At 45.0% G+C, this 25,095-nt stretch overlaps 2 protein-coding genes across 2 annotated transcripts; one reads left to right on the top strand and one right to left on the bottom strand.

Moving 5' to 3' along the window:
- Positions 1 to 580: 580 nt before the first annotated feature.
- Positions 581 to 4,008, top strand: six3a (SIX homeobox 3a). The gene is made up of 2 exons (XM_033980277.2): positions 581 to 1,418; positions 3,018 to 4,008. Exons 1-2 carry the CDS (start codon positions 727 to 729, stop codon positions 3,208 to 3,210), a joined length of 885 nt encoding a protein of 294 aa, XP_033836168.1. The 5' UTR covers positions 581 to 726; the 3' UTR covers positions 3,211 to 4,008.
- Positions 4,009 to 21,547: 17,539 nt separating this feature from the next.
- six2a (SIX homeobox 2a) lies at positions 21,548 to 24,602 on the bottom strand. The gene is made up of 2 exons (XM_033979722.2): positions 23,859 to 24,602; positions 21,548 to 22,385 (listed from the first exon to the last, which is right to left on the bottom strand). Exons 1-2 carry the CDS (start codon positions 24,416 to 24,418, stop codon positions 22,058 to 22,060), a joined length of 888 nt encoding a protein of 295 aa, XP_033835613.1. The 5' UTR covers positions 24,419 to 24,602; the 3' UTR covers positions 21,548 to 22,057.
- Positions 24,603 to 25,095: the final 493 nt, after the last annotated feature.

Raw genomic sequence — 25,095 nt, 5'->3', positions numbered from 1 at the left:
CGCGACAGACTCAGAGTAAAGAGTCTGAGTCCAGGAAGAAACGAAGAAAATAAAATAAAAAACGACATATTTAAGTGACTGATCATCACACGTCCACTTCACTAAATCCACAGCCGAATTATGAAACAATCTAAAGTTTAACATTTCAAACAAAAGTAAAGTAAAGCTCACCAAAACATATGAAAAATCATTTTGCTTTAAATATGGATTTAAACTGGTGTGTCCGCGTGTCCCTTTAACGCACGCGCTCCCTCCCACTCCGCAGGATCCAGTCTATATCTCCTTTAGCCTTAACGAGCCTCGTTAAGATCGCAATAATATTCCTCCCTCTAATTGCTCATTCCATTCAGCAGATAGCGAGCATTGGCTTGTGGCTGATGCGCGCGCTGCGGTGGGAGGGTTGCTGTGGAGATCCGACTCTCTGATAACCCCCTGTGCGCGCGGCACAAGTGGTGAAAGCCTCGCGCTACGTACTGGCTAATGATTGGCACGCTTGACAGTGATTGGCAGGGCTGCCATGACAACGTTACAACGACACCAAGAAGACCAATAGAAAAGGGAAACAAAATGTTTCAATGCTACACTCAGCGGCGGATTTAGGGGGTAGATATTATGAGGCTGGTGTCATTAGGCGAGAGCCATTGAATCATTCAACCTTTTTTACTTGGCGTATTTTTTGGGTTTTCCCTTTTCTCGATAATTTTCTTTCTCTCTCAGGTCATTTCCATGGTTTTCAGATCGCCTTTAGAGCTTTATCCCTCCCATTTCTTCCTGCCAAACTTCGCTGATCGCCCTCTGCTCCTGGCGAACAGCGCTCCCTCCGCCAGGTCTCCAGAAGACTTGTCCATGTTTCAGCTGCCGACCCTCAACTTCTCCCCGGAGCAGGTGGCGAGCGTCTGCGAGACGCTGGAGGAGACCGGGGACATCGAGCGCCTGGGCCGTTTCCTCTGGTCTCTGCCCGTGGCTCCGGGAGCATGCGAAGCGATCAACAAGCACGAGTCCATCCTGCGCGCGCGGGCCGTCGTCGCCTTCCACACGGGGAATTTCAGAGACCTGTACCATATCCTGGAGAACCACAAGTTCACTAAAGACTCGCACGGAAAACTGCAGGCCATGTGGCTGGAGGCGCACTACCAAGAGGCCGAGAAGCTGCGCGGGCGCCCGCTCGGACCCGTGGACAAGTACCGCGTCAGGAAGAAGTTTCCTCTGCCTCGGACCATCTGGGACGGGGAGCAGAAGACGCACTGTTTCAAAGAGAGGACACGTAGCCTGCTGCGAGAGTGGTACCTTCAGGACCCGTATCCAAACCCCAGTAAGAAAAGGGAACTGGCGCAAGCCACAGGACTCACTCCCACACAGGTCGGAAACTGGTTTAAAAACCGGAGACAACGAGACAGAGCCGCGGCGGCTAAAAACAGGTGAGTGTCTCTGTGCGCTGCGTCTGGACACACAGGCTTCACTTTGAAACACAGAGTCTAAAAACATTGAATAAAACCAAAGACAAACAGAGAAAACACCGCGCGCCACGGGGCAGAACAGAGCCCCGCGCGGATCAACAAGATCCTTCATGTCCCAAATACCTCGATATTCTGTAGTATTCTGCAGTATATTTTACTATAACATACTACAGTTTGGTCTAAATGTGTCTGAGGTTACGCCATAAACGCGCGGGACAAAAACACGAGTCTGATTCAGTTTGATAAGAAAAAGTCAAAGAAGAAAAACTGAGAAATAAGAAAAACAACAGTGTTTACAAAGAGTAAACACACAGGGATTTAACCCAAATATGGGTCAAAGTAAAAATAAAATATATATATTTATTAAATTAAATTATTTAATGTAAGTTATTATTATTATTATTATTATTATTATTATTATTATTATTATTATTATTATTATTATTATTATTATTATTATTACTACAACTACTAAAATATAATATTAGTTTTATAATATAATATAAAATATTTTTCTTTGATTTAAAACAGATCCAAGGATTTCATTTTGCATCTGGAAAAATGATGATTTATCAACAAAAACGGCGGATTAAAGCCTAAGCCCGGGACATGTCAGAGAGAAACACACTGCCTTTTATTAGAAAACACTCAGGTCTAAGCCTCATGAACTGTGCTCTTTGACGAGGCAGATCCGGCTCCCACACGGCTCCTGTTTACTATTATTATTATTATTATTATTATTATTATTATTATTATTATTATTATTATTATTATTATTATTATTATTATTATTATTATTATTATTATTATTATTATTAGAGACAGAAGATCCGGCTCTTTTAAAATGATTGAAGCTCAAATATCTGATAGATTTGGAAACAAAATCTGCCTGTGTGTTTTTTTTATTTTATTTGTTTTGTTTATATTTTGTTTTGGGGCAGAGTGTGGAGTGTGAGCTGGAAACAAATAAGAATAAGAAAAATAATAATAAGAAAAATAATAATAATAATAATAATTGCAGACACTAATAAGTAAAGCAGAAAAGATTGATATAAGTAAAAAAACAAAACAAAAATAAAAAAAACAGACTCACACACAAATCAGCAGAGCCCTGTGTGTTTGTGTGTGTGTGTGTGTGTGTGTGTGCTCCAGGCTCAGTCGTTGTGTTGTTTAGTTTTTAGTGTTTTTGTTGTTATTATTGCAGCTCTGTTGTTGTTGTTGTTGTTGTTGTTGTTGTTTTTTTGCACATTTATTTGACATTTAAAGCAGCAGATGTGGGACAGTCCAGATCAGGGGCTGGTCCTGGTCTGAGGCTCCAGAGCTGCGTTTGTCTCGGGCTGTTGTTCGAGGCGCGGGGCTGGGGCCGGCGCAGGGGAAGAAAAGGCCAGTTTGAACCCCTCATTTTGACCGCGGAGGGAGAGAGGGACGAGGGGGGACGAGGGGGGACGAGGGGGGACACGGGGGAGAGGGGGGTCTCTCGGGTTTAATTGCCATTTCTCTCAATCTTCCCTTGCTTTTTCTCCCCCCCCCTCTTCCCACCCGCCCCATTTCCTTGTCCAGGCTCCAGCACCAAGCAATAGGACCGAGCGGCATGAGGTCCCTGTCCGAGGCGGGCCTCACTCCTCACAGCTCCGCAGAGTCGCCCTCCACCGCGGCCAGTCCCACCACCAGCGTGTCCAGTATGACAGAGCGCGTGGACACGGGCACGTCCATCCTGTCAGTCACATCCAGCGACTCGGAGTGCGACGTATGATACGCACAAGGAAAACCCAAAACAAAAAGAGAAATATTTACCCCCGGGACGATGGACCTGAGGCGAAAAAAAAGACTCAAATCCCGCGGAGGAAAAAACGGACTGGTTCATATAAGTATTAAAATTAAAAAGAGATAAAGCACGTGTTTTTATTAAAGCGCTTTCAAAGGATCCCCTCCTCCTCCTGCTCCTCCTGCTCCTCTTCCTCCTCCTCCTCCTCCTCTCATCCCCACGTCACCATCACCAGACTTTCTGCATGACATCTGACTTTTTTTTTGGTCACTCATTTGCATCAGGACAACAAACCTGCGCGCGTTTGTGAGACTTGGAACAGCGAGGGACTCTTCCTCTTGGTGTTTGTATCAGTTTGATTTTGATGTTTTTAATTTTTATTTTTTTGTCCATTTGAAAAACGGTGAAGCTCCACGTGACCCATGACCCGCAGATGAGACCCGTGTTTACTTTATTTTACATCAGACAATCATTTGAAGCACCTTCCTCCTCTCCTCTCCTCCTCCTCCTCCTCCTCTGTCACTGCCTGTGTGGGGTCTATGTTCAAAAAATGTCGATGACTGTATCAGATTTTTATTTTTATTTTCAAAATTTTATATTGAATTATGTATATCTTAAATACTGCGCTCATCCTCCCGCCCTGTAACATACGTGTAGAAATATGACTGTACATAATTATCGGCCTATCGTCTCCTCCTCTTTTCTATCCCTCCCTCACTCTCTTTTCTATCCCTCCCTCACTTTTCTTGACTTGGTGTTCCTACATAAAATATTTGTCAAATCTAATATTGTTTCTGCTCTGTGGCGTTTGGGGCGCGTGGTTTTGTGTCCAGAGGATTTTAAACGTGTTTTTCTGTGACATGTGGAGCGTCCCGCCCCCGCGTGTCCTCGGCTCTTTCTCCTTCTGACTGTGCTTATTGTAGTAATACGGTTCACATCAAATACAGTCTCACTCTTCTATACATCTTTGCATGTGTCTTTCCATCCGATTACGCACAGGGACGTGGATAAGTGGCTAAACGCGCGCGTGGCCCATCACTGGACGTGGACATTCTGCTCACGTGACCTCTGGAGTCAAATCTAAATATTCCTCTAAATTTTACATTTGCAGTTTGTGTCGCGTTTGTTTTTTGACTCATATTTTATCCAAACACAGAGACACTGGCCTGTGGTTATGGTTCTGTCACATTCTATGTATTTGATAAATATCAGCGCGGCGCGCACTCAAAACGTGAGTGCTATTTCCCTTTTGTTTACCGTTGCCACTGAATACAGAAATTAAGTAAACGCGCCATTAAATGGGCTAATCACGAGGGAACTCCTCCTTGTCCCGGGCTCTCTTTGTAACCCGCTGAAAGGAGCTTTTCTTCCGCGGTAGAGAACCATTTCCCCTCCAAAAGGCTTTCTCTCCTGCGGTCCTTTCTGTCTAAATCCCTCCCCAATTATTCTGCCAGATCTGCCACAGGACACAGTTACAAGAACTCAGTTTTGATGCAACCAAAACTAGAAAACTGTGGCCAAAACTTTTGCACAAGTTTTAAACACTGAGCAGAGTTTTGGAGAGGCCCGCGCGTCATTTACGCACGGTCCTTTTAATATTAGGCCTGAATGTTTCAACACTAAATGAGTTTTTTCTGTTGTTTCTGTGTCTGGATGATTAGAACATGGCGCTCACTTTGTGCAACTAGATTTTAGTTTGAAAACTCGTTTAACGTTCTCACGGCTCTCACGGCTCTCACGGCTCTCACGGCTCGTCTCATAAATACACTTTATATTTGTTTTTCTCAGTGTTTTCATGCTTTTAGAATCCCAATAATGATTCCACGCTTTGTGTTTTGTAATTCTAAATGAAGTGCAGACTTGTGGATGAAGGACACACGTCCAGGCTCCAGTTTAAAATCTGTTTTTATGCAAAACTGTTTTTTCAGACCAATCAAAACAGAAAACTGCGCATGTCTAATGCGCACTGGACCCCCGTCGACCCCAGCCCACCGCAGATGAACCGAATCTGTGCGATATTTTAAAGCATCTCGGGTGGTAAAGCGGCCTGACAGAGACAGATAGGCCCTATCACGAGCACCGAGGGGCCGGAGCCGCGCGCCGCAGCAGCCGCTTATCACACACCCCCCACTTCTCCACAAGTTTTATTGGATGTGACAAGTCCCGGCTCTGATTGAGATGAAATTAATCGTAAACTGAAGAGCATTTTATCGGCAAAAGAGGACACGAGGATTAGAGTTATATGTGAGAGATGGAGCCGCGGATAAGAGACTCATGAATACAAAACAAGACGTGAATAGGCTTCATTTGTGCAGCGTTACATTCATTAAAGCCACTGGCATCAGGGGCGACTGTGCTGCAGAAAAAAACTTATTCTGAGCAGCGGGGAAATCGCTTGAGAAACTTTTAACAGCACAAACCGACGCACAAATCTGTGGCAAACGTGTGCGTAAAAGCTCTCCAGTGTGGACCACGAGAGGCGCGCGGGGCTTGTGTAAACAGGTACACGCATATGTAGGCCAGAGAGGAGCAGGCAGAAGTGTGAGTCTATCTGTTGCAGAGTGGGGTCATTAACAGTGGGGGAGCTCGTGTTCGTGATCTGTCAGCTCACATATGGATCACAAGACAAAAGAACTAAGCAAAGAGTAATCCGTGTGTGTGATACTTACACGAAGAGCGACAATAGCGAGGCCCATGTTTTTCTCCTCCTTTCGCCGAGTGCGCGCGTGGATCTGTCTGGACACATGGTCTAATAATAAAAAATAATCATCTTCATAATAATAAAAATACACCCAGGAATGACACGTTCGCCCTGTAACTTTGAGCCATGTTTGTTGTTGTTTTCTTTAAACATTTACGCGTTTTGTGCCACGTCCAGAGCGCGCGGCGGGTGTGAAATCAGCGCCTTTTTCCCCCCCGTTTCTCCCGCATTTCCCGGTTAACTGAGCACAAGTTTTCTTTTGGGGTGTATCCGCGCATCAGCCGAAGCCTCAGACACACAGACAAACAGACAGACAGACCTTCAGACTGTGCCTTGTCCTGGAGGAAAGGCGCGTAAAAGTGGTTTGAGGATAAATGAAAACACTGCATTATTATCATTATTATTATTATTTTTATAACATGTGCGGCTTTAACGCAGGCCCCGCTCGTTTTCCTAATCCCGTTTCATCGTTTAAACTCTTTCTGAAACATATTTAACACAATTTGCTGCGTATCATTTAAACCACTCTTCTGGGTGGACCATTATCTCACTGTATAATTATCAAATCCACAGCGTCCCGTGTCCAGGTGTGGAGCGGTCAGCGCGCGTCTCCTGCTGAGCCTGTATATATTTATTACACCGCTGCCCACGCTGAAGGTCACGGCGCGTCCATTACACGCTGCAGACAGATGAGATCATGCTCCCGGGGCCAGGGTCCGAGCGCGGGGCGGAGGGTTAAGGACAGAGCGGCCCCGGTGCTGATTAGAGGGGCCCGTAGTCCCCGCGCGAGACTCATCTTTTTAAAACAAGCATCGCGTGAAAGACACAAAACTCTGGACTCTACTCGAGCGGACACGAGCCCCCCCCCCCCTCCCCAGAGCGCGCATGTGCACATACTTCAGCCTACATATGTGAGTGTGCGGGGGTGAGGGGGGTGAGGGGGTGAGGAGGGGGGACACAGGCTGTGATCTCTCGCCTCGTGCACACTGAGTGGACAGAGGGGCTGAGCAGCTTAAACCGGAGCCCCCCGCACCTGTGTTTTCTGACGCCGTTCTCAGGGTCTCACTCCTGTTTTTTACGGAGTCGACAGCGTGATGACGTCATGGGGGGGGGGGGGGGGGTAACTGACTTTACTTTAAAAACATACAAAAGGTAAAAAAATATATATATATAAATAAATAAATAAATAAACAAATATTGAACCTGAGGATTTCTATCTGTGACACAAATCTGTAGTTTATGATCATCCACTTCACCCGCGCCTCGTCTGTGGAGCCTCGTGACCTCGTGACCTCACCCCGTCCTGCAGAAGGATGTGACGTCATAGATATAATGCTGTGACGTTTTTTGTGTCCACGGTGAGAGTAACACACACACAGAGTAACACACAGAGTAACACACAGAGTAAAACACAGAGTAACACAGAATAACACAGAATAACACACAGAGTAACACACAGAGTAACACACAGAGTAACACACAGAGTAACACAGAATAACACACAGAGTAACACACAGAGAAACGCAGAAAAACACACAGAGTAACACACAGAGTAACACAGAGTAACACGCAGAGTAACACACAGAGAAACGCAGAAAAACACACAGAGTAACACACAGAGTAACACAGAGTAACACACAGAATACACACAGAGTAACACACAGAGAAACGCAGAAAAACACACAGAGTAACACACAGAGTAACACACAGAGTAACACAGAATAACACACAGAGTAACACACAGAGAAACGCAGAAAAACACACAGAGTAACACACAGAGTAACACAGAGTAACACGCAGAGTAACACACAGAGAAACGCAGAAAAACACACAGAGTAACACACAGAGTAACACAGAGTAACACACAGAATACACACAGAGTAACACACAGAGAAACGCAGAAAAACACACAGAGTAACACACAGAGTAACACAGAGTAACACAGAGTAACACACAGAATACACACAGAGTAACACACAGAGAAACGCAGAAAAACACACAGAGTAACACACAGAGTAACACAGAGTAACACACAGAGTAACACACAGAGTAACACAGAGTAACACACAGAGTAACACACAGAGTAAAACACAGAGTAACACACGGAGTAACACAGAGTAACACGCAGAGTAACACACAGAGTAGCAGAGTAACACACAGAGTAACACACTGGACACGGATGGGGGGAGGCCATAAACCCGGACAGACGGTAACAGTGAAATAAAACACATGTGAAGCTCTTTCATGATAATAAATCCTTTTCAGATTCATTTCTGTTCTATTGTTTTATCATCAGCCTTTAACAAACTGAGCACAAACATGAGAATGTGGCCTCATGGGAATAAACGTGTTAAATCTGTAGCTCTTCTCTTACAGCATTTACTTTATCTTAAAATACAATATGAATGTTACAATTATATTAAATCATTATATTATTACACGTGTTGTTCTGTGAGGTTTCAGTCTCGTTGTTTCTAATTCGTCCTTTGACTAGAACAATGTGTCAACACTGGGTCTAATGTCCAAACTCAGACTATTTACATTTATTCTTTTTTTTATTCAAACAGCCTCATCAAAGACATTTTAACCATCCTACAATTTACAAAGTTTAGATGTAAATCTGATCTACTGTGTTTGACACAACACCCGAATATCACAACAATAACACAACAACAATATACAACAATATACAACAATAACAACAACAACAATAACAACAATAACAACAATATACAACAATAACAACAATAACAATATACAACAATATACAACAATAACAACAATAACAACAATAACAACAATAACAACAATATACAACAATATCACAACAATAACAACAACAACAATAACAACAATATACAACAATAACAACAATAACAATATACAACAATATCACAACAATAACAACAATAACAACAATATACAACAATAACAACAATAACAATATACAACAATATACAACAATAACAACAATAACAACAATAACAACAATAACAACAATATACAACAATATCACACTGTGTTTTGAACCAGAGGTGAGTCTTGAGTCGAAATGAAGGTCCTGCCTGATCAACTCTTTATCTGCACCTCATTTTGTCCTCTGTAGTCTGTCCTCTGTCCTCTGTCCTCTGTAGTCTGTCCTCTGTAGACTGTCCTCTGTCCTCTGTCCTCTGTAGTCTGTCCTCTGTAGACTGTCCTCTGTCCTCTGTAGTCTGTCCTCTGTAGACTGTCCTCTGTCCTCTGTCCTCTGTAGTCTGTCCTCTGTAGACTGTCCTCTGTCCTCTGTAGTCTGTCCTCTGTAGACTGTCCTCTGTCCTCTGTCCTCTGTAGAGTGCAGGCTGTGTCCTGTTGGTCCTGTCTCTTGTCCACTGTGGGGGTAAAGACGCTGCAGTGAGAGACACGTGGGCTTCCACTGCCATCTAGTGGCGGAACAGGAGAAGACAGGACAGTCTCAGGTCTGGACAGAAGAAGAGGACAGGAGGAGGACAGGAGGAGGACAGGAGGAGGACGTTCAGATGTGTTATGTAAAAGTACACATGTCAGAGTAAAAATACTCAAGCAAAAGTACAAGTATCACCAAGTACTTAAGTAAAAGTATTCAAGTACTTTTTTGAAAATGCAGTTAAAGGCTAAAAAGTAAAAGTATTTCACACAGATTTTGAGACTTTAAATCTTCAAATGTGGTGATTTTGATACAGATTTGAGCTGAATTTTGTTCAACAGAAACAAATCTATTTTTATTTGTTTATTTTTGTTTTGTTGAAATTCTGAACATGTTAAAAATAAACACAGACTTTTCAGCAGCTCTCATCATAAAAATACTTTTACTTTTTCGTCCTGTTTAAAAATATAGTGTAGTAGAAAGTACAGATACTGCTCTCAGATGTACTGAAGTAAAAGTATAAAGTATCCACTGTAAAATGTACTTGAGTAAAGTACAGATACCTCAAATGTATACTTAAGTACAGTACTTTACTACTTTTACCTGGTTACATTCCATTAGACAGATAAAAGTCAGTGTCCAGCAGAAATCTGACCCGAGCTGAAGACGTGTCCGAGAAAACGAGCAGAAAACGTCTTTTTGTCCAGTGACAGATTTATTTTTACTTTGTTTTTTATGATTCCAACACAATTTAAAGAAAATCCATCGTGTTATTTTAAAGTTCGAGTCAAATGAAGCTTTTTCTTTATAAAGATTTTTATCAGATTATTTTTGAAAAACACAGAACATAAATACTACAGTGTAGTAACAGTATAGTATATAATATAGTAGTATAGTATATAATATAGTAGTATAGTATATAATATAGTAGTATAGTATATAATATAGTAGTATAGTATATAATATAGTAGTATAGTATATAGTATAGTAGTATAGTATATAGTATAGTTGACAGTAGTACTGATTCTAAAGTATCTGAAGTTTTCCTCTTCACATCCGTCTGTAACTCCACTGGTCAGATACTTTTACTTGAGTATATGAGTACTGCACCTCTGTGTCCACGTCCTCCTCTCTGTCTCCTCTCTGTCTCCTCTCTGTCTCCCCTCTGTCTCCCCTCTGTCTCCTCTCTGTCTCCTCTCTGTCTCCCCTCTGTCCCCTCTCTGTCTCCTCTATGTCTCCTCTCTGTCCTCCTCTCTGTCTCCCATCTGTCCCCTCTCTGTCTCCTCTCTGTCTCCTCTCTGTCTCCTCTCTGTCTCCTCTCTGTCTCCTCTCTGTCTCCTCTCTGTCTCCACGTCCTCCTCTCTGTCCCCTCTCTGTCTCCTCTCTGTCCCCTCTCTGTCTCCTCTCTGTCTCCACGTCCTCCTCTCTGTCTCCTCTCTGTCCCCTCTCTGTCTCCTCTCTCTGTCTCCTCTCTGTCCCCTCTCTGTCTCCTCTCTGTCTCCTCTCTGTCTCCACGTCCTCCTCTCTGTCTCCTCTCTGTCCCCTCTCTGTCCTCCTCTCTCCATTAAAAATGAATCCAATGAAAGTCAAACGCTGCTGGGACAGTGCCGCTGCTCGTGTTAAGAGCTCGACCCCAGATCCATTTTTCAGCAGAGACACGCGGGGTTTTCGTCTCCTGCGCGGGGCCAAGTGACCGGGGACCGGGGGGACATAATGGGACCCGGTGGAGCGCGGCCTTTTACAGCTGCACGTGCCCCGGCGTGGACAGGAGCAGAGGGGGAGGGGCTTCACTGGCTCAGATCAAATGGACGTGAAACGCTCCAGATCCACAGATACTTCACAGAGTGGTCCATGTCCAAGATGAAACACACCAGAGTAATAACTATTTCATACGTCTCTAAAAACGGGCGCATCCGGAGTAAACTGCGCACGTTTGGGGTCAGTGGAGTCAATTTATAGACGGATGGAGAGACAGAAATCCTCCCAAAGACGCGCGATGAGCCGAGGAGCTTTCAAAGAGCCGTGCGTAAAACAAGTGTCCAATTTGCGCAGACAAAGTGAGTTTATACGTCACGACCGTGTGGAAAAACGCACTTTTACGCACTGAAAGGTTTTACTTGTTCTGGGGAAAGCGCAGAATGGGGAACTCCCTGAGAAAAAAATAAAAACATGTAGTTTGTCTAGATTTCCGCAGGTTTTTGTCGGTGAATTGGGACTGCACTGCGAGCGCTGGAGGTCCCCCGGGGCTTTGGAGGTCACTGGAGGTCACTGGAGGTCCCTGGAGGTCTCTGGAGGTCTCTGGAGGTCCCTGGAGGTCGCTGGAGGTCGCTGGAGGTCCCTGGAGGTCGCTGGAGGTCCCCCGGAGCTCTGGAGGTCTCTGGAGGTCCCTGGAGGTCCCTGGAGGTCTCTGGAGGTCTCTGGAGGTCCCTGGAGGTCCCCCGGAGCTCTGGAGGTCTCTGGAGGTCCCTGGAGGTCCCTGGAGGTCTCTGGAGGTCTCTGGAGGTCTCTGGAGGTCCCTGGAGGTCGCTGGAGGTCCCCCGGAGCTCTGGAGGTCTCTGGAGGTCCCTGGAGGTCCCTGGAGGTCTCTGGAGGTCTCTGGAGGTCCCTGGAGGTCCCTGGAAGTCCCTGGAGGTCCCTGGAGATCTCTGGAGATCCCCCGGAGCTCTGGAGGTCTCTGGAGGTCTCTGGAGATCCCTGGAGGTCTTTGGAGATCCCCCGGAGCTCTGGAGGTCTCTGGAGGTCTCTGGAGATCCCTGGAGGTCTCTGGAGATCCCCCGGAGCTCTGGAGGTCTCTGGAGGTCTCTGGAGGTCCCTGGAGGTCTCTGGAGATCCCCCGGAGCTCTGGAGGTCTCTGGAGGTCTCTGGAGGTTGCTGGAGGTCCCTGGAGGTCGCTGGAGGTCCCTGGAGGTCGCTGGAGGTCGCTGGAGGTCTCTGGAGGCCTCTGGAGATCCCTGGAGGTCTCTGGAGATCCCCCGGAGCTCTGCAGGTCTCTGGAGGACCCTGGAGGTCTCTGGAGGTCTCTGGAGGTCTCTGGAGGTCCCTGGAGGTCGCTGGAGGTCTCTGGAGGTCTCTGGAGGTGCCTGGAGGTCCCTGGAGGTCTCTGGAGGTGCCTGGCTCAAGCCTTTTGTCCAACGTCTTTTTTCATTTTTCATAACTTCTTTTACACGAGCTGCCGGTGGAACATGTGTCCAAAAGGACAAGGACAAACATGAGGAGCACGATGAGGTTTCATATTTTAAATTAGTTTTATTGTGTCATGTTCTGTGAGTTGTGCAGAGGGACACTGGTCTGTGACAGGTCAGGACTCAGGACTCAGGGTGGACAGGTCAGGAGAGGACGCTGTGACGTGGACGGGATTAGAGGAGGACATGTGGATCATTATCTCACCTTAAGTTCTACAAAAGATTAAGAACTAAACCGAGACCTGCAGGACAAGAGACAAGAGACCGGAGACAAGAGACAAGAGACAAGAGACAAGAGACAAGAGACAAGAGACAGGAGACAGGAGACAGGAGACAGGAGACAGGAGACAGGAGACAAGAGGCAAGAGACCAGAGACCAGAGACAAGAGACCAGAGACAAGAGACAAGAGACAAGAGACAAGAGACAAGAGACAAGAGACAAGAGACAAGAGACAGGAGACAGGAGACAGGAGACCAGGCAAAGTTTGGACACATCCTCTCATTCTGTGTTTTTACTTTATTTTCATAAACACACAGTCGTCACATATGAAATAAAACTGTGTGTAATTATGTAACAATAAAACAAGTGAAATGTGTAGTTAAATATTTTGTGTATCTTTTTTGTGTTAAAAACCTTTTGCTTCGTTAAATAAATATTTAGTAAAGTTATTTCATGTTTTTTCTTTATGACATAATTCCATAGATCTGGTTTAATAAATCTGATGTTTCCTGTAGGACTAGATCAAATAAATAAATAAATAAATAAATACATAAATAAATACATAATAATAATAATAATAATAATAATAATAATAATAATAATAATAAGTGGGTGTGTCTAAACTTTTGTCTGGTCATGTTCATCGCCTCAACAAACGTGTAAACTCGTCTGAAGAGTCATGACACGTGTTTTATTATTTTAAATGTTTTAGAAGAGATGTTCTTTTGTGTTCTCTTATGTTTTCTTGCGTTCTCTCACGTTCTCTGATGTTCTGATTTTTTCACGTGTTCTCTGAAGTTCTCTGTAGTCCTTTTCTCATGTTCTCTGATGTTCTCTGATGTTCTCTTGTGTTCTCTGATGTTCTCTTGTGTTCTCTTGTGTTCGCTGATGTTCTCTTGTGTTCTCTGATGTTCCCTCATGTTCTCTTGTGTTCTTCCATGTTCTCTGATGTTCCCTCATGTTCTCTTGGTGCAGGTCGTATCTGTTGTTGTTCAAAGTGAACACAAGAGGAGCCAGAGTCACATGACACAAACATGAGACGTCATTAGCGCAGTGCTCTACACTGCCCTCTGCTGGTCATAACCTCACACTGTTCACTCTGCAGGACAGAGACCTGAGGAGACAGAGACATTTGTCTCTGTTTGACACTTTTAGAGACGCCATGATCAGCAGGTCCTGGGTTTGACACATGAAGAGTCTCAACACATCAGCCTGAAACGTGAGCGTGTCGATCGTCTGGAGCAGTGATGGGCCAATAAGAGTAAGAGTACTGTAAGAGTACTGAGTACTCTGAGTACTTTTACACCAACTCACATTATATTATACTGAAAAAATATGAGATTATTATTATTACAAACAGCTTTATTTTTTATGCATTTAGTTTTGTGTAATTAGAGACAGAAAAATACACACACACACCTTCTGAAAACCACCAAATGAAAGAGTAACTGTACCAGATTACAGTTACTCTAAATGAGTATTCAGAATAAGTATTTGGTGCATGTGACACATCCAGCACAGTCTGTGTCTGAAAATAAAAGAAAATACTGACCTCAGGCCCATGTGTGTCACTGTAACAGAATAAATCAGGTGTGTGTGTGTGTATGTGTGTGTGGGTGTATGTATGTATATTTGTATGTATGTATATAATTATAAAGGTATAATTGATGTATAAATGTTGTATAAATGAAGTGTAAATGTATAAATGTTGTATAAATGTTGTATAAATGTTGTATATCAGTCTAACTCTCTGTCCTCAGTGTTTCCAGCTGCATGCTGCTTGTCACCACCAGGTGGCGCAGTGGGCTCATCTTCTCAGACTTAAAGGTGAAGGTCAAACAGGCTCATTCCTGCCACATTCTTGACACGCACGCGCTCCTCTGCACGTCCATCTTTTTCTGCCTCAAGTTCGCTCTGATTTTTCTCCACTTTTTTATTTTTAGACACATTTATTTTTCAAAACACAACAGTTTGAAACAGACACGAAGTGACACAAACAGACCTGGAGTTGTGTTTTGTTTCATTCTCACATGTTTAACACACAAAACCTGCAGATTTAGACTGAGTTCTTCTCTCAAACTGAAAACGCTCTGTTCCACCTTGTGATGTCATCATGTGGTGATACAGGAAGTGCTCCACTGTGTTTTTAAACTCCACACACCTTCACTGGAATCATTTCAGTCCTGCAACGTCCAGTCTCTACTGAACTAAAGGTAAAAGGAGCTGTTCACTTGAAAACTACCACTTCATGACATCACGAGGTGGAACAGAGCGTTTTGAGGTTTGGACATGCACAGACTAATAATAAAGGGTGTGTGTGGGTGTGTGTGTGTGTGTGTGTGTATATGTGTGTATGTATGTGTGTGTTGCAGTTGCAGTATCCAGGCGCTAGATGGCGGTAGAACACAGAGACGTAAACGTAATGACGTCTGTTCTACTCAGACTTTCACCACGTCTCTTTACGTCAGAATATTGATTTATTTATTTATTTATTTATTTTTAATTGGGCACTATTTAAACAAGAAACACATTTTAAGACTCTTTAAACGTGATTTCAACAGAATAAATATTTTCTTATAATTAAAAAAAGTCTCTTTACGTCACAGCTCACGCGCTTGTTTCTTGTTTCTTCTTCGTTGTTTTAAACGCGTCAAACCCGGAGGCGCGGCTGATGTTTAGAGACAAACTGACCTCCTGCAGCGGCCTGACTCTGACCTCTGACCTCTGACACCGCCTGTTCTCTCGCTCACTCTCTCCTCTTTCCCTCTCTCCCCCTCTCCCCCCCTCTCTCTCTCTCCTCACTCTCTCCTCTTTCCCTCTCTCCTCTCTTCTCTTCCCCTCTTTCCTCCCTCTCTCTCTTCCTGTGTGTTATTGTGCTGTATTTGTTACATTACAAATACACACCAACTCAATCTTTTTGTGACAGAAAAGAGCCAGAGCCGCCGTGACTCTGTGAGCTGTGTGTGTGTGTGTGTGTGTGGGTGTCTGTGTGTGTGAGGGGGTGTCTGTATTTGTAGGGGTGTGTGTGTGTGGGGGGGGGGGGTCTGTGTGTGTGTGTGTGTGTGTGTGTGTGTGTGTATTTGTATATGTGTGTATTAGACTTCTTTCCACTCCTTTTTGAACATAGCATTATTTTTTTCCTTTCCTTTTCATTCCTGCAAAATAAATTATACAAAAAATAAATAAAATAAATACAATTTTAAAAGATATATACATATAAATAAAAATAAACAACAACAACAACAACAACAACAACAACAACAACAACAACAACAACAACAACAACAATAATAATAATAATAATAATAATAATAATAATAATAATAATAATAATATTTTATTATTATTATTATTATTTATTTTATTTTTTTCAGGTCATAGTACAGATGAGTAGTTTATATTCCAAAACTATTTGATGTTACAGCAGGAAACAGGACCAAGTGTGCAGTCATGGTTCAGTGGGCCGGTGTCCTGAGTTTGGACTGTGACGAGCTGCAGGTGAAAACTTAAAAAACCCTGATCTGTGAGGACTGTGCACGAGACTTGGACTGTGCACGAGACTTGGACTGTGCACGAGACCTGGAACAGTGCACGAGAGGTGTAAATGTGCTTTGTGACTGTGCACGTGTCAAACACACGATGTTTTAAAGCTTCTTTGTTCATCACTCATTCTTTTTGGGGAGGATAATCTTACACCCCCCCCCCCCCCCCACGGCCCGACTCTGCACTCCCCTGTCTCTCTGTCCCTCCTTGTCTCATTCTCCCTGTCTCTCTGTCCCTCCTTGTCTCTCTGTCCCTCCTTGTCTCTCTGTCCCTCCTTGTCTCTCTGTCCCTCCTTGTCTCTCTGTCCCTCCTTGTCTCTCTGTCCCTCCTTGTCTCTCTGTCCCTCCTTGTCTCTCTGTCCCTCCTTGTCTCTCTGTCCCTCCTTGTCTCTCTGTCCCTCCCAGTCTCACTCTCCCTGTCTCTCCTTGTCTCTCTGTCCCTCCCTGTCTCACTCTCCCTGTCTCTCCTCCCTCTGTCCCCTCACTGTTTCACTCTGTTTTATGGGACACACCTGATACGACAAAACACGAACAAAGACCCAGAGCCTCAATAAACACAGACCTGGATCTGACCTCTGCAGTGTAGGACACTCTGTAGGACACTCTGTAGGACACTCTGTAGAACACTCTGTAGGACACTCTGTAGGACACTCTGTAGGACACTCTGTAGAACACTCTGTAGGACACTCTGTAGGACACTGTAGAACACTCTGTAGGACACTCTGTAGGACACTCTGTAGGACACTATGTAGGACACTCCGTAGGACACTCCGTAGGACACTCTGTAGAACACTCTGTAGAACACTCCGTAGGACACTGTAGAACACTCTGTAGAACACTCTGTAGGACACTCTGTAGGACACTCTGCAGGACACTCTGTAGAACACTCTGTAAGACACTCTGTAGGACACTCTGTAGGACACTCCGTAGGACACTCTGTAGAACACTCTGTAGAACACTCCGTAGGACACTGTAGAACACTCTGTAGAACACTCTGTAGGACACTCCGTAGGACACTCCGTAGAACACTCCGTAGGACTCTATGTAGGACACTCTGTAGAACACTCTGTAGGACACTCTGTGGAACACTCTGTAGGACACTCTGTAGAACACTCTATAGAACACTCTGTAGGACACTCTGTAGGACACTCTGTAGAACACTCCGTAGGACACTCCGTGGAACACTCTGTGGAACACTCTGTAGGACACTCTGTAGGACACTCTGTAGGACACTGTAGGACACTCCGTAGGACACTCTGTAGGACTCTCTGTAGGACACTCTGTAGAACACTCTGTAGGACACTCTGTGGAACACTCTGTAGGACACTCTGTAGAACACTCTATAGAACACTCTGTAGAACACTCTGTAGAACACTCCGTAGAACACTCCGTAGGACACTCCGTAGGACACTCCGTAGGACACTCCGTGGAACACTCCGTAGGACACTCCGTGGAACACTCCGTAGAACACTCCGTAGAACACTCTGTAGGACTCTCCGTAGGACACTCTGTAGAACACTCTGTAGGACACTCCGTAGGACACTCTGTGGAACACTCTGTAGGACACTCTGTAGGACACTCTGTGGAACACTCTGTAGGACACTCTGTAGGACACTCTGTAGGACACTGTAGGACACTCTGTAGGACACTCTGTAGGACACTCTGTAGGACACTCTGTAGGACAATCTGTAGAACACTCTGTAGGACACTCTGTAGGACACTCTGTAGGACAATCTGTAGGACACTCTGTAGGACACTCTGTAGGACACTGTAGGACACTCTGTAGGACAATCTGTAGAACACTCTGTAGAACACTCTGTAGAACACTCTGTAGGACACTCTGTAGAACACTCTGTAGGACACTCTGTAGGACACTGTAGGACACTCTGTAGGACACTCTGTAGGACACTCTGTAGGACACTCTGTAGGACACTCTGTAGAACACTCTGTAGGACACTCTGTAGGACACTTAGAACATCACAAAAGTCACAGATTGGAGTAAATAAAATATCCAAATACACGACACCCACAGGTTTGTGTTTTGTACTGAATAATTCTCATGAAGCATTTTACAATAATAATGGAGAGAAGTTCATTGTTTTGTGAGATAAAATACAAATATAAAAATATGAAATTGTATTTGTGACTTATTTCCGTGTTTATTGTTAAGTTTCAGTTTGATAAAACGCTGCGTGGAGCCTCAAGAGCAGATATGGATTTCAGAGAAAGATTGTGTAGTTTTTCATGTGAAAATGTTTATGTTGAGTATGAACCTGCAGCGTTTTGTCGACTCTATAAACAAAACTGACACAACGAGAATGTGCTGCTCCATAAACTCAGATCTCAGCTCAGTCCAGGTCCAGTTTGTGCATCGTCTGCTCTGACAGACTCACGTTTCACCTGAAATGTTCCTAAATACAATAGAACTGTCAGGGCTGTGTTCTGGGAGCAGTCAGGTCCTACAGAACCTCAGTGAGGACCTCGGTGGGGCCAGGACCTCGGTGGGGCCAGGACCTCGGTGGGGCCAGGACCTCGGTGGGGCCAGGACCTCGGTGAGGCCAGGACCTCGGCCTGGTCCTGTTGGTGGTTTCAGGTTTAGGAGAAATGAGCCTAAACTGTGAGTTCTCGTGTGTAAATGCTGCAGTGTGTGTGTCTAAGAACAGAACAGAGTTTTTATATAAAGAAATAAAATAACATTTGTTTTGTTACATCCACAAATAAAGTCAAAATAAAAGTCTAATTTGAGGGAAAAATGCTCAGCAACTTTAAGTAAAAATGTGATTGGCCACAGTCGACTGGAGCCAGAGCACAGGTCTGTGTAAAGTATCTTTATATGTTTATGTTTTATATGTATATTTTTATATGTATTTTTTATATACAGCTGTTTAAGATTCTGATGCTATTTCCCCAAATCACATGTAATAAAAATAGTCATAACGTCATATAACCTGTGGATGATTTTGCTGTTTTGCTGCTGCTTCTGCTCTGGCTTTGACAATCAGCAGGTGTATGACACTGAGGCTATAAAAGTGTGACCTCTGACCTCTGACCTTATCACGTCTCAGGGCAAACGAATATTTCCCCACAGGGACAATACGCTGTCACATTAACACTGACAGAGGAGCAGACGCAAGCAGAACAAGTGTTTAAGAAGGAAGCAAATCAAAACAAACTGAATAGAAAGCCCAAAGTCATAGCTGTGCGTAAAGGCACTGTGCGTAAAGGCACTGTGCGTAAAGGCACTGTGCGTAAAGGCACTGTGCGTAAAGGCACTGTGCGTAAAGCCACTGTGCGTAAAGGCATCGTGGATAAAGGCACTGTGCGTAAAGGCATCGTGCGTAAAGCCACTGTGCGTAAAGGCACTGTGCGTAAAGGCATCGTGCGTAAAGGCACTGTGCGTAAAAGGCACTGTGCGTAAAGGTTACCAAAGCAACGCAATCAAGTTTACGCGCAGACGTGTCCGGCCACAAACACCATGCTCAGTGTTTCTCTGTGTCACTGATGATAAATATAACACTTTCAATTTTATTTCGTCTCACAAACACGTGATTAGCTCTTTCAGGCCCATCACCTGAAGAAAAGACCTCACGCGCTCCTCAAAGTGAAATGTGCTTTTTCTCTGAGACGTTGTTTTGATTTTGGCCAATTATAATCTGTGTTTAGATCATACTTGTGCTGTTGTGTGCTCTGGTTGTGTGCTCTAGTTGTGTGCTCTGGTTGTGTGCTCCGGTTGTGTGCTCTGGTTGTGTGCTCTGGTTGTGTGCTCCGGTTGTGTGCTCCGGTTGTGTGCTCTGGTTGTGTGCTCTGGTTGTGTGCTCTGGTTGTGTGCTCTGGTTGTGTGCTCCTGGAGGCCTCCGCGCTCCGGAGCCTTGGCTTGGGGCCTGTGCACAGGGTTTAGGTCAGAGCCGTGTTTCGCTATAAACGCGTGTTTTACAGCGCCAGGACACAACATTCCCCTGTGATTGTTTCAGGCTTTTCTTCGCTTCTCTTTTTCTTTGTCTGGTTTTCACCCTGGAGTCAGAATGAAATATACTTTTGCACTTAGATCCCCTCACTTAAAGCTAAATCCCTGACCTTATTCGAATACAAGGATGTGCTTTAGCCGAGCTCTCTCCCAGAGCCGCTCACCTGTTCAACCGATCCTCCTCATTCGGATAAAGAGTCACATGGCCATGAGCCTTGGCACAATCAGATCGAGTTTTATGAGCGTTTTCTTCAAGGTTGTGGATTTTTCCAGCTTCTTTTGCCCAAAAGATTTAATAGCCTTAATACTAGCGCTTTGGAGACACATGCCGCCTCGCGGTGCCAGCGCAGGCTCAGGTTTCAAGCCTTATGGGAAACAAGAGGGTTTGGGAAGAACGGCGTTTGGTGAGAGACCAACTATTCCGTGTTATGTCTAATTCACAAGCCGCTTAGCTGTTTTGAGTAGAGCCATATGTAGTCCCCGCTCAGGCACTTCTTAATTAGAGCTCGAGCTTTGAGCCGCGCGTGTAATTGACCTTCACGAGCCGCGAGGCTGCTCCACAAACAAGGTGAGACCAGCGCGCACCGTTTATGGCCACGAGGAAACAGGGCGAGCGGAATCTCCTAATGAAGCAACATGTCCGGACGATCAGGAGGTTCAGAGTCTGCCCAGTGTGTCACAAATGTTTATACACTGTTCAAATATGCTCAGACTGTTTATATGGAACAAACATAACACGACAATATGAAACAGAAATAATGTCTCTTACTGTAAAGTTTAAAAAGGGAAGGAAAAAATCTGAAAGAACAAAAACTGTGGGACTTCACCGAGACTTTGAGAAAAATCAGACTGAGACAAAATAATAAACTTGAGCTCTGAGGTCTGATCTTTTATGTGTTTTTCTGCTCTATTATTTAGATTATTCACACGAGGGATTTATCCAGATTTTAAATGATTCTTTGGTGAGAGTCGAACAACCAGAACAACGCAATTTAGTCAAATAAATAAATAAAAACACCTAATAATAATAATACTAATAATAAAATAAATAAATAAGCAAGTAAAAAGCAAAATCCCGGATACACTCGTGATTTTAATCCACTTTGTTCAATTTTAAAAGTAAAAAATAATTTGAAAAAGGCCAAAGTGCAGCGCGGACCCGGTGCGTAAAACGAGCCTCTTCTATTTCCGTGTGAAGTGTTTTGGAACAGAGGCTAATAATTATACTAGAGATTTTCCAACCCTTTAACTCTACACAAATACTTAAATAAAACACAGGAAAAAGCAAACGACTCGCAGTTTGAATCCGAGTATTTCTCTTATTTTATTGCAAAGGGTATATGAAACTATAAGTGTATGAATGAGTAGGTTTCATACCGCAGACTTTACATGCACTCGTCCTGTCAGGAGGTTAAGATCTCGATATATAAGACACATGAGAATAACCCCATCATCATGGTCACATGTCCAAACAGACACAACACAAATATGGTATGGCTCTGCTTCAAATAAAAACATGTAAACAACAAAAATAGTGTGGACAAAGCGCGGGGGGCGTGTCACGTGCCAACGCCCCAGTGTCACCAAACTTAAGACCTTTGTATCAGGCAAAATATCACGGAGTAACATTCTCATAAAACACTTTCCCATCAAGTCTCACCTTCTCTTCTCTCGCTCCAACAACAAGCCGAGTGTCCACGTCCAGTCAGTCACGCACAAACACGCGCGTCAAACAGAGACTCGAGCTCCGTTTGGTTTTTCAAATGATTCGCCAAGAGTCGTTCACTCTGGATGATTCCGAGTCTCAGGTGAAACGCAGTGCTTTAGGTGAGTCCCCGCGGAGTCTACGAGCCCAGGTCCACCAGGTTGGAGGACATGGGGTTGAGGATGTCGTGGTGGAGTCCGTGGTGGTGGTGGTGGTGGTGCACTGAGTCCGCGCTCGGCACCGGGATGGCGCTGGGCCCGGGCGGAGGAGCGAGGCCGTGGAGAGAGGGTAGAGCGCTGCTGTTGGGGCCCATGAGCAGCGCGGGGCCCGGGGACGTGTTGTGGTGGTGGTCCGGGGTCCCGGACGGTGTTTTATCGTCGTCTGAACTTCCTAAAAGACTTTTAGTTCCGTTCATGGACGAGGACAGCGCGTTGTGGCCGTTGCCGTTGGAGTTTTCGTTGTTTTCTCTGCGCACAAAAAAATCAGGGATTTAAAAAACTACTCAGAGAATTATATTTGACACAAAAAGATCTAAAGGAAAAACAAATCTGACTAAAAACAATAAAAATAAATAAATAAACAGGCTAAAGCTCGAGCCTTAAAGGTAATGTCCAGAATGCTGAATATTTAGTGACACGCGCGCGCTCATAAATACATGTATTTAAAGGTCACTTCAGTTCACTCTGGTGTTTTAATTACACTTAAATATAAAAGCTGTTGTAAGAGTTTCTCCCAGTGTTTAAAATGGTGTCGTGATTTATACAGTGAAAGATCAGGCCACGGGCTGTTTACTTATGGTCACGTTTAATCACGTTTAATCACGTTTAATCACGTTTAATCACGTTTAGTCCCATTGACCCAGAGCAGAGCGCGCGCACAAATGACACTGTGAGTTATCGCGGCGCTGAGACTTCACTGTGACGCGTCCGTGTCCACGCTGTGACACTTCTATAAGAGTCCACGCAGGGGCTTCTATAAGAGTCCACGGCTCTGCTGTGGGAGGTGAGTCAGGGCTTTTTCCAGTCTTGGGGGAGACGTGATTTACGTAAAGCTTTCAGCCCGAATTAGAGGCCAGAAGGTGAAAGAAGACACCGAGCCAGAGACACCTGACTGCAGCCCGTCTCCCCGCGCGGCCCCGCGCACTGCCCCGCGCACAGAGCTGCCACTCACCGCAGATTGTGACTCTTTGAGTCTGAGGAGCGTGTTCACAGTGAAATGTGATGTTTGAATGTTGTTATTACAGGGACATAAAAGCTGCTGCTGCGCGTCTCCTTTTCATTTACCTGCGCGCGACCCTTTCATTTACGGCTCCATCTTTTTACGCACGTGCACGCGCAGCTCTTGTCACACACACATCATACACACTTACACTTCACACACACTTCATACACTCTGTCACACACACTTATGATGTACATGTACTTTTTAAGATCCTCCTAAACTAATCAGAGAAACTGAAGCCGCCGCAGAAGCAGCAGCTTCAGTTTGAGACGCGCGCGACAGAAAAACACGTGACATTAAACAGATTTAAAAGAAAAAATCATTTTAAATGAAAAAAATCAATTTAAATGAAAAAAATCAATTTAAATGAAAAACCACAGAAACGCCTCGAGACCTGACCTGAAATGACAGAAGGTGATTTTGTGTGTGTGTTTTTTGTGTGTGTGTTTTGTGTGTTTTTTGTGTGTTTATTTCTTGAGGCCTGAATCACAAACTCAGGGGCCAAATAAAAATATGACACACACCGACTGACTCATCGGGCCCAACGTGCGCGGGACACACATGTACACTCTCTACTGACTAAACTGTGTGCGTAAAAGTCAATTCCAACTCAAGATGAACATTTTGTTTACATTATTTTATCAGCGAAATCAAATCTCTGAGCCCTGGTCTCGTGACGCGGGTTAAACACGAGTGAAGAGCAGACACATGTGCCGTACCTCTCCTTGGCCTCCGCCGCCCTGTCCCGCTGTCTCCGGTTCTTGAACCAGTTGCTGACCTGCGTGGTAGTGAGTCCAGTGGCCTCAGCCAGCTCCCTCTTTTCTCTGGGGGACGGGTACGGGTTGTGCGTGTACCACTCTCTCAGGACGCTCCGGCTCTTCTCCTTGAAGCAGTAGCTCGTCTCCTCTCCGTCCCAGATGGAGCGGGGCAGAGGAAACTTCCTTCTCACCCGGTATTTGCCCACGGCTCCGAGCGGCCGTCCGCGCAGCTTTTCCGCCTCGATGTAGTGCGCCTTGAGCCAGAGCTGCTGCAGTTTGGGATGGTTGTGCGGGGAGAACTGGTGACTCTCCAGGATCTTGTAAAGCTCTCGGAAGTTGCCTCTGTGGAAAGCAACGACCGCCTTTGCCTTGAGCACGGATTCGTTTTTATGGAGGTGCTCGCAGGCGGGGAGAGACCACAGAAAACGACCCAGTCTCTCGATGTTGCCGCCTTGTTGGAGCACTTCGCAGACGCACGCAACTTGCTCCTGCGTAAAGCCGAACGTCGGAAGCATAGACATCGTTCATTAAAAGTCCTGAAAAGTCCCGAGAAACAAGTTCAAAGTTGATCAAGTCAGGTCCATCGAGCCGTGCAAAACCCCAGGCGACAGCTCCTCAAACGGGTCTGGAGCAGAGGAGACAGAGGACAGAGCTCTGCGCCGTAGGTACGTCCTTTTCCGTGGTGTCTCTACTCAACCTACTCCCACAGCCCTGACTGCTGCCTCCTTTTAATAATATTATTCTAAGCTGGCAAGACAAGCGTTTATATGAACTCTGATTGGTCGGTTATCTGACCCGGGGATGGCGAGGATAAGACAATAGCCTTAGTCAAATTATTTGCCATGGTTACGCTGTCACTCAAAGTAACCCGAGACGCTTTGAGGTGGCTCCCTGATTGTTCCCTTCACTGCAGCCCGCCTCCCAATAACAAGAACGCGCACATTTTTCTTCTCCAACACTTTTCCCTTCCCTTTAACTGTGACAGACAGGCGCGGCAGCCAAACAGAGCGCGCGTGGGTGCGTTTGGAGAGCTGCAGTGGCTCATGGAGCAGAGGAGGAGGGGATGGCGCCAGAGACACAGCCCACGGCGCTGCGCACTCGGACGCACTCTGCAAGATCACTCAAATCAGTCCCACTTTGGTGCAGGGACTAGTCTGACTGAAGCAGGACTGAAGCAGGACTGAAGCAGGACTGGACC

The sequence above is a fragment of the Periophthalmus magnuspinnatus genome, chromosome 15 (genome assembly GCF_009829125.3).
Source record: "Periophthalmus magnuspinnatus isolate fPerMag1 chromosome 15, fPerMag1.2.pri, whole genome shotgun sequence".
NCBI lineage: Eukaryota > Metazoa > Chordata > Actinopteri > Gobiiformes > Gobiidae > Periophthalmus > Periophthalmus magnuspinnatus.
The sequence above is the reverse complement of the archived record's forward strand: the minus strand, read 5'-3'. Positions and strand labels throughout refer to the sequence as shown.

Excerpts from the sequence above, each read along its gene's own strand:
- six3a (XM_033980277.2), top strand. The coding sequence starts at position 727 with ATGGTTTTCAGATCGCCTTTAGAGCTTTATCCCTCCCATTTCTTCCTG. Across the intron at positions 1,419-3,017 it reads GCCGCGGCGGCTAAAAACAG|GCTCCAGCACCAAGCAATAG; the intron begins GTGAGTGTCTCT and ends TTCCTTGTCCAG.
- six2a (XM_033979722.2), bottom strand. The coding sequence starts at position 24,418 with ATGTCTATGCTTCCGACGTTCGGCTTTACGCAGGAGCAAGTTGCGTGC. Across the intron at positions 22,386-23,858 it reads GCGGCGGAGGCCAAGGAGAG|AGAAAACAACGAAAACTCCA; the intron begins GTACGGCACATG and ends TTTTGTGCGCAG.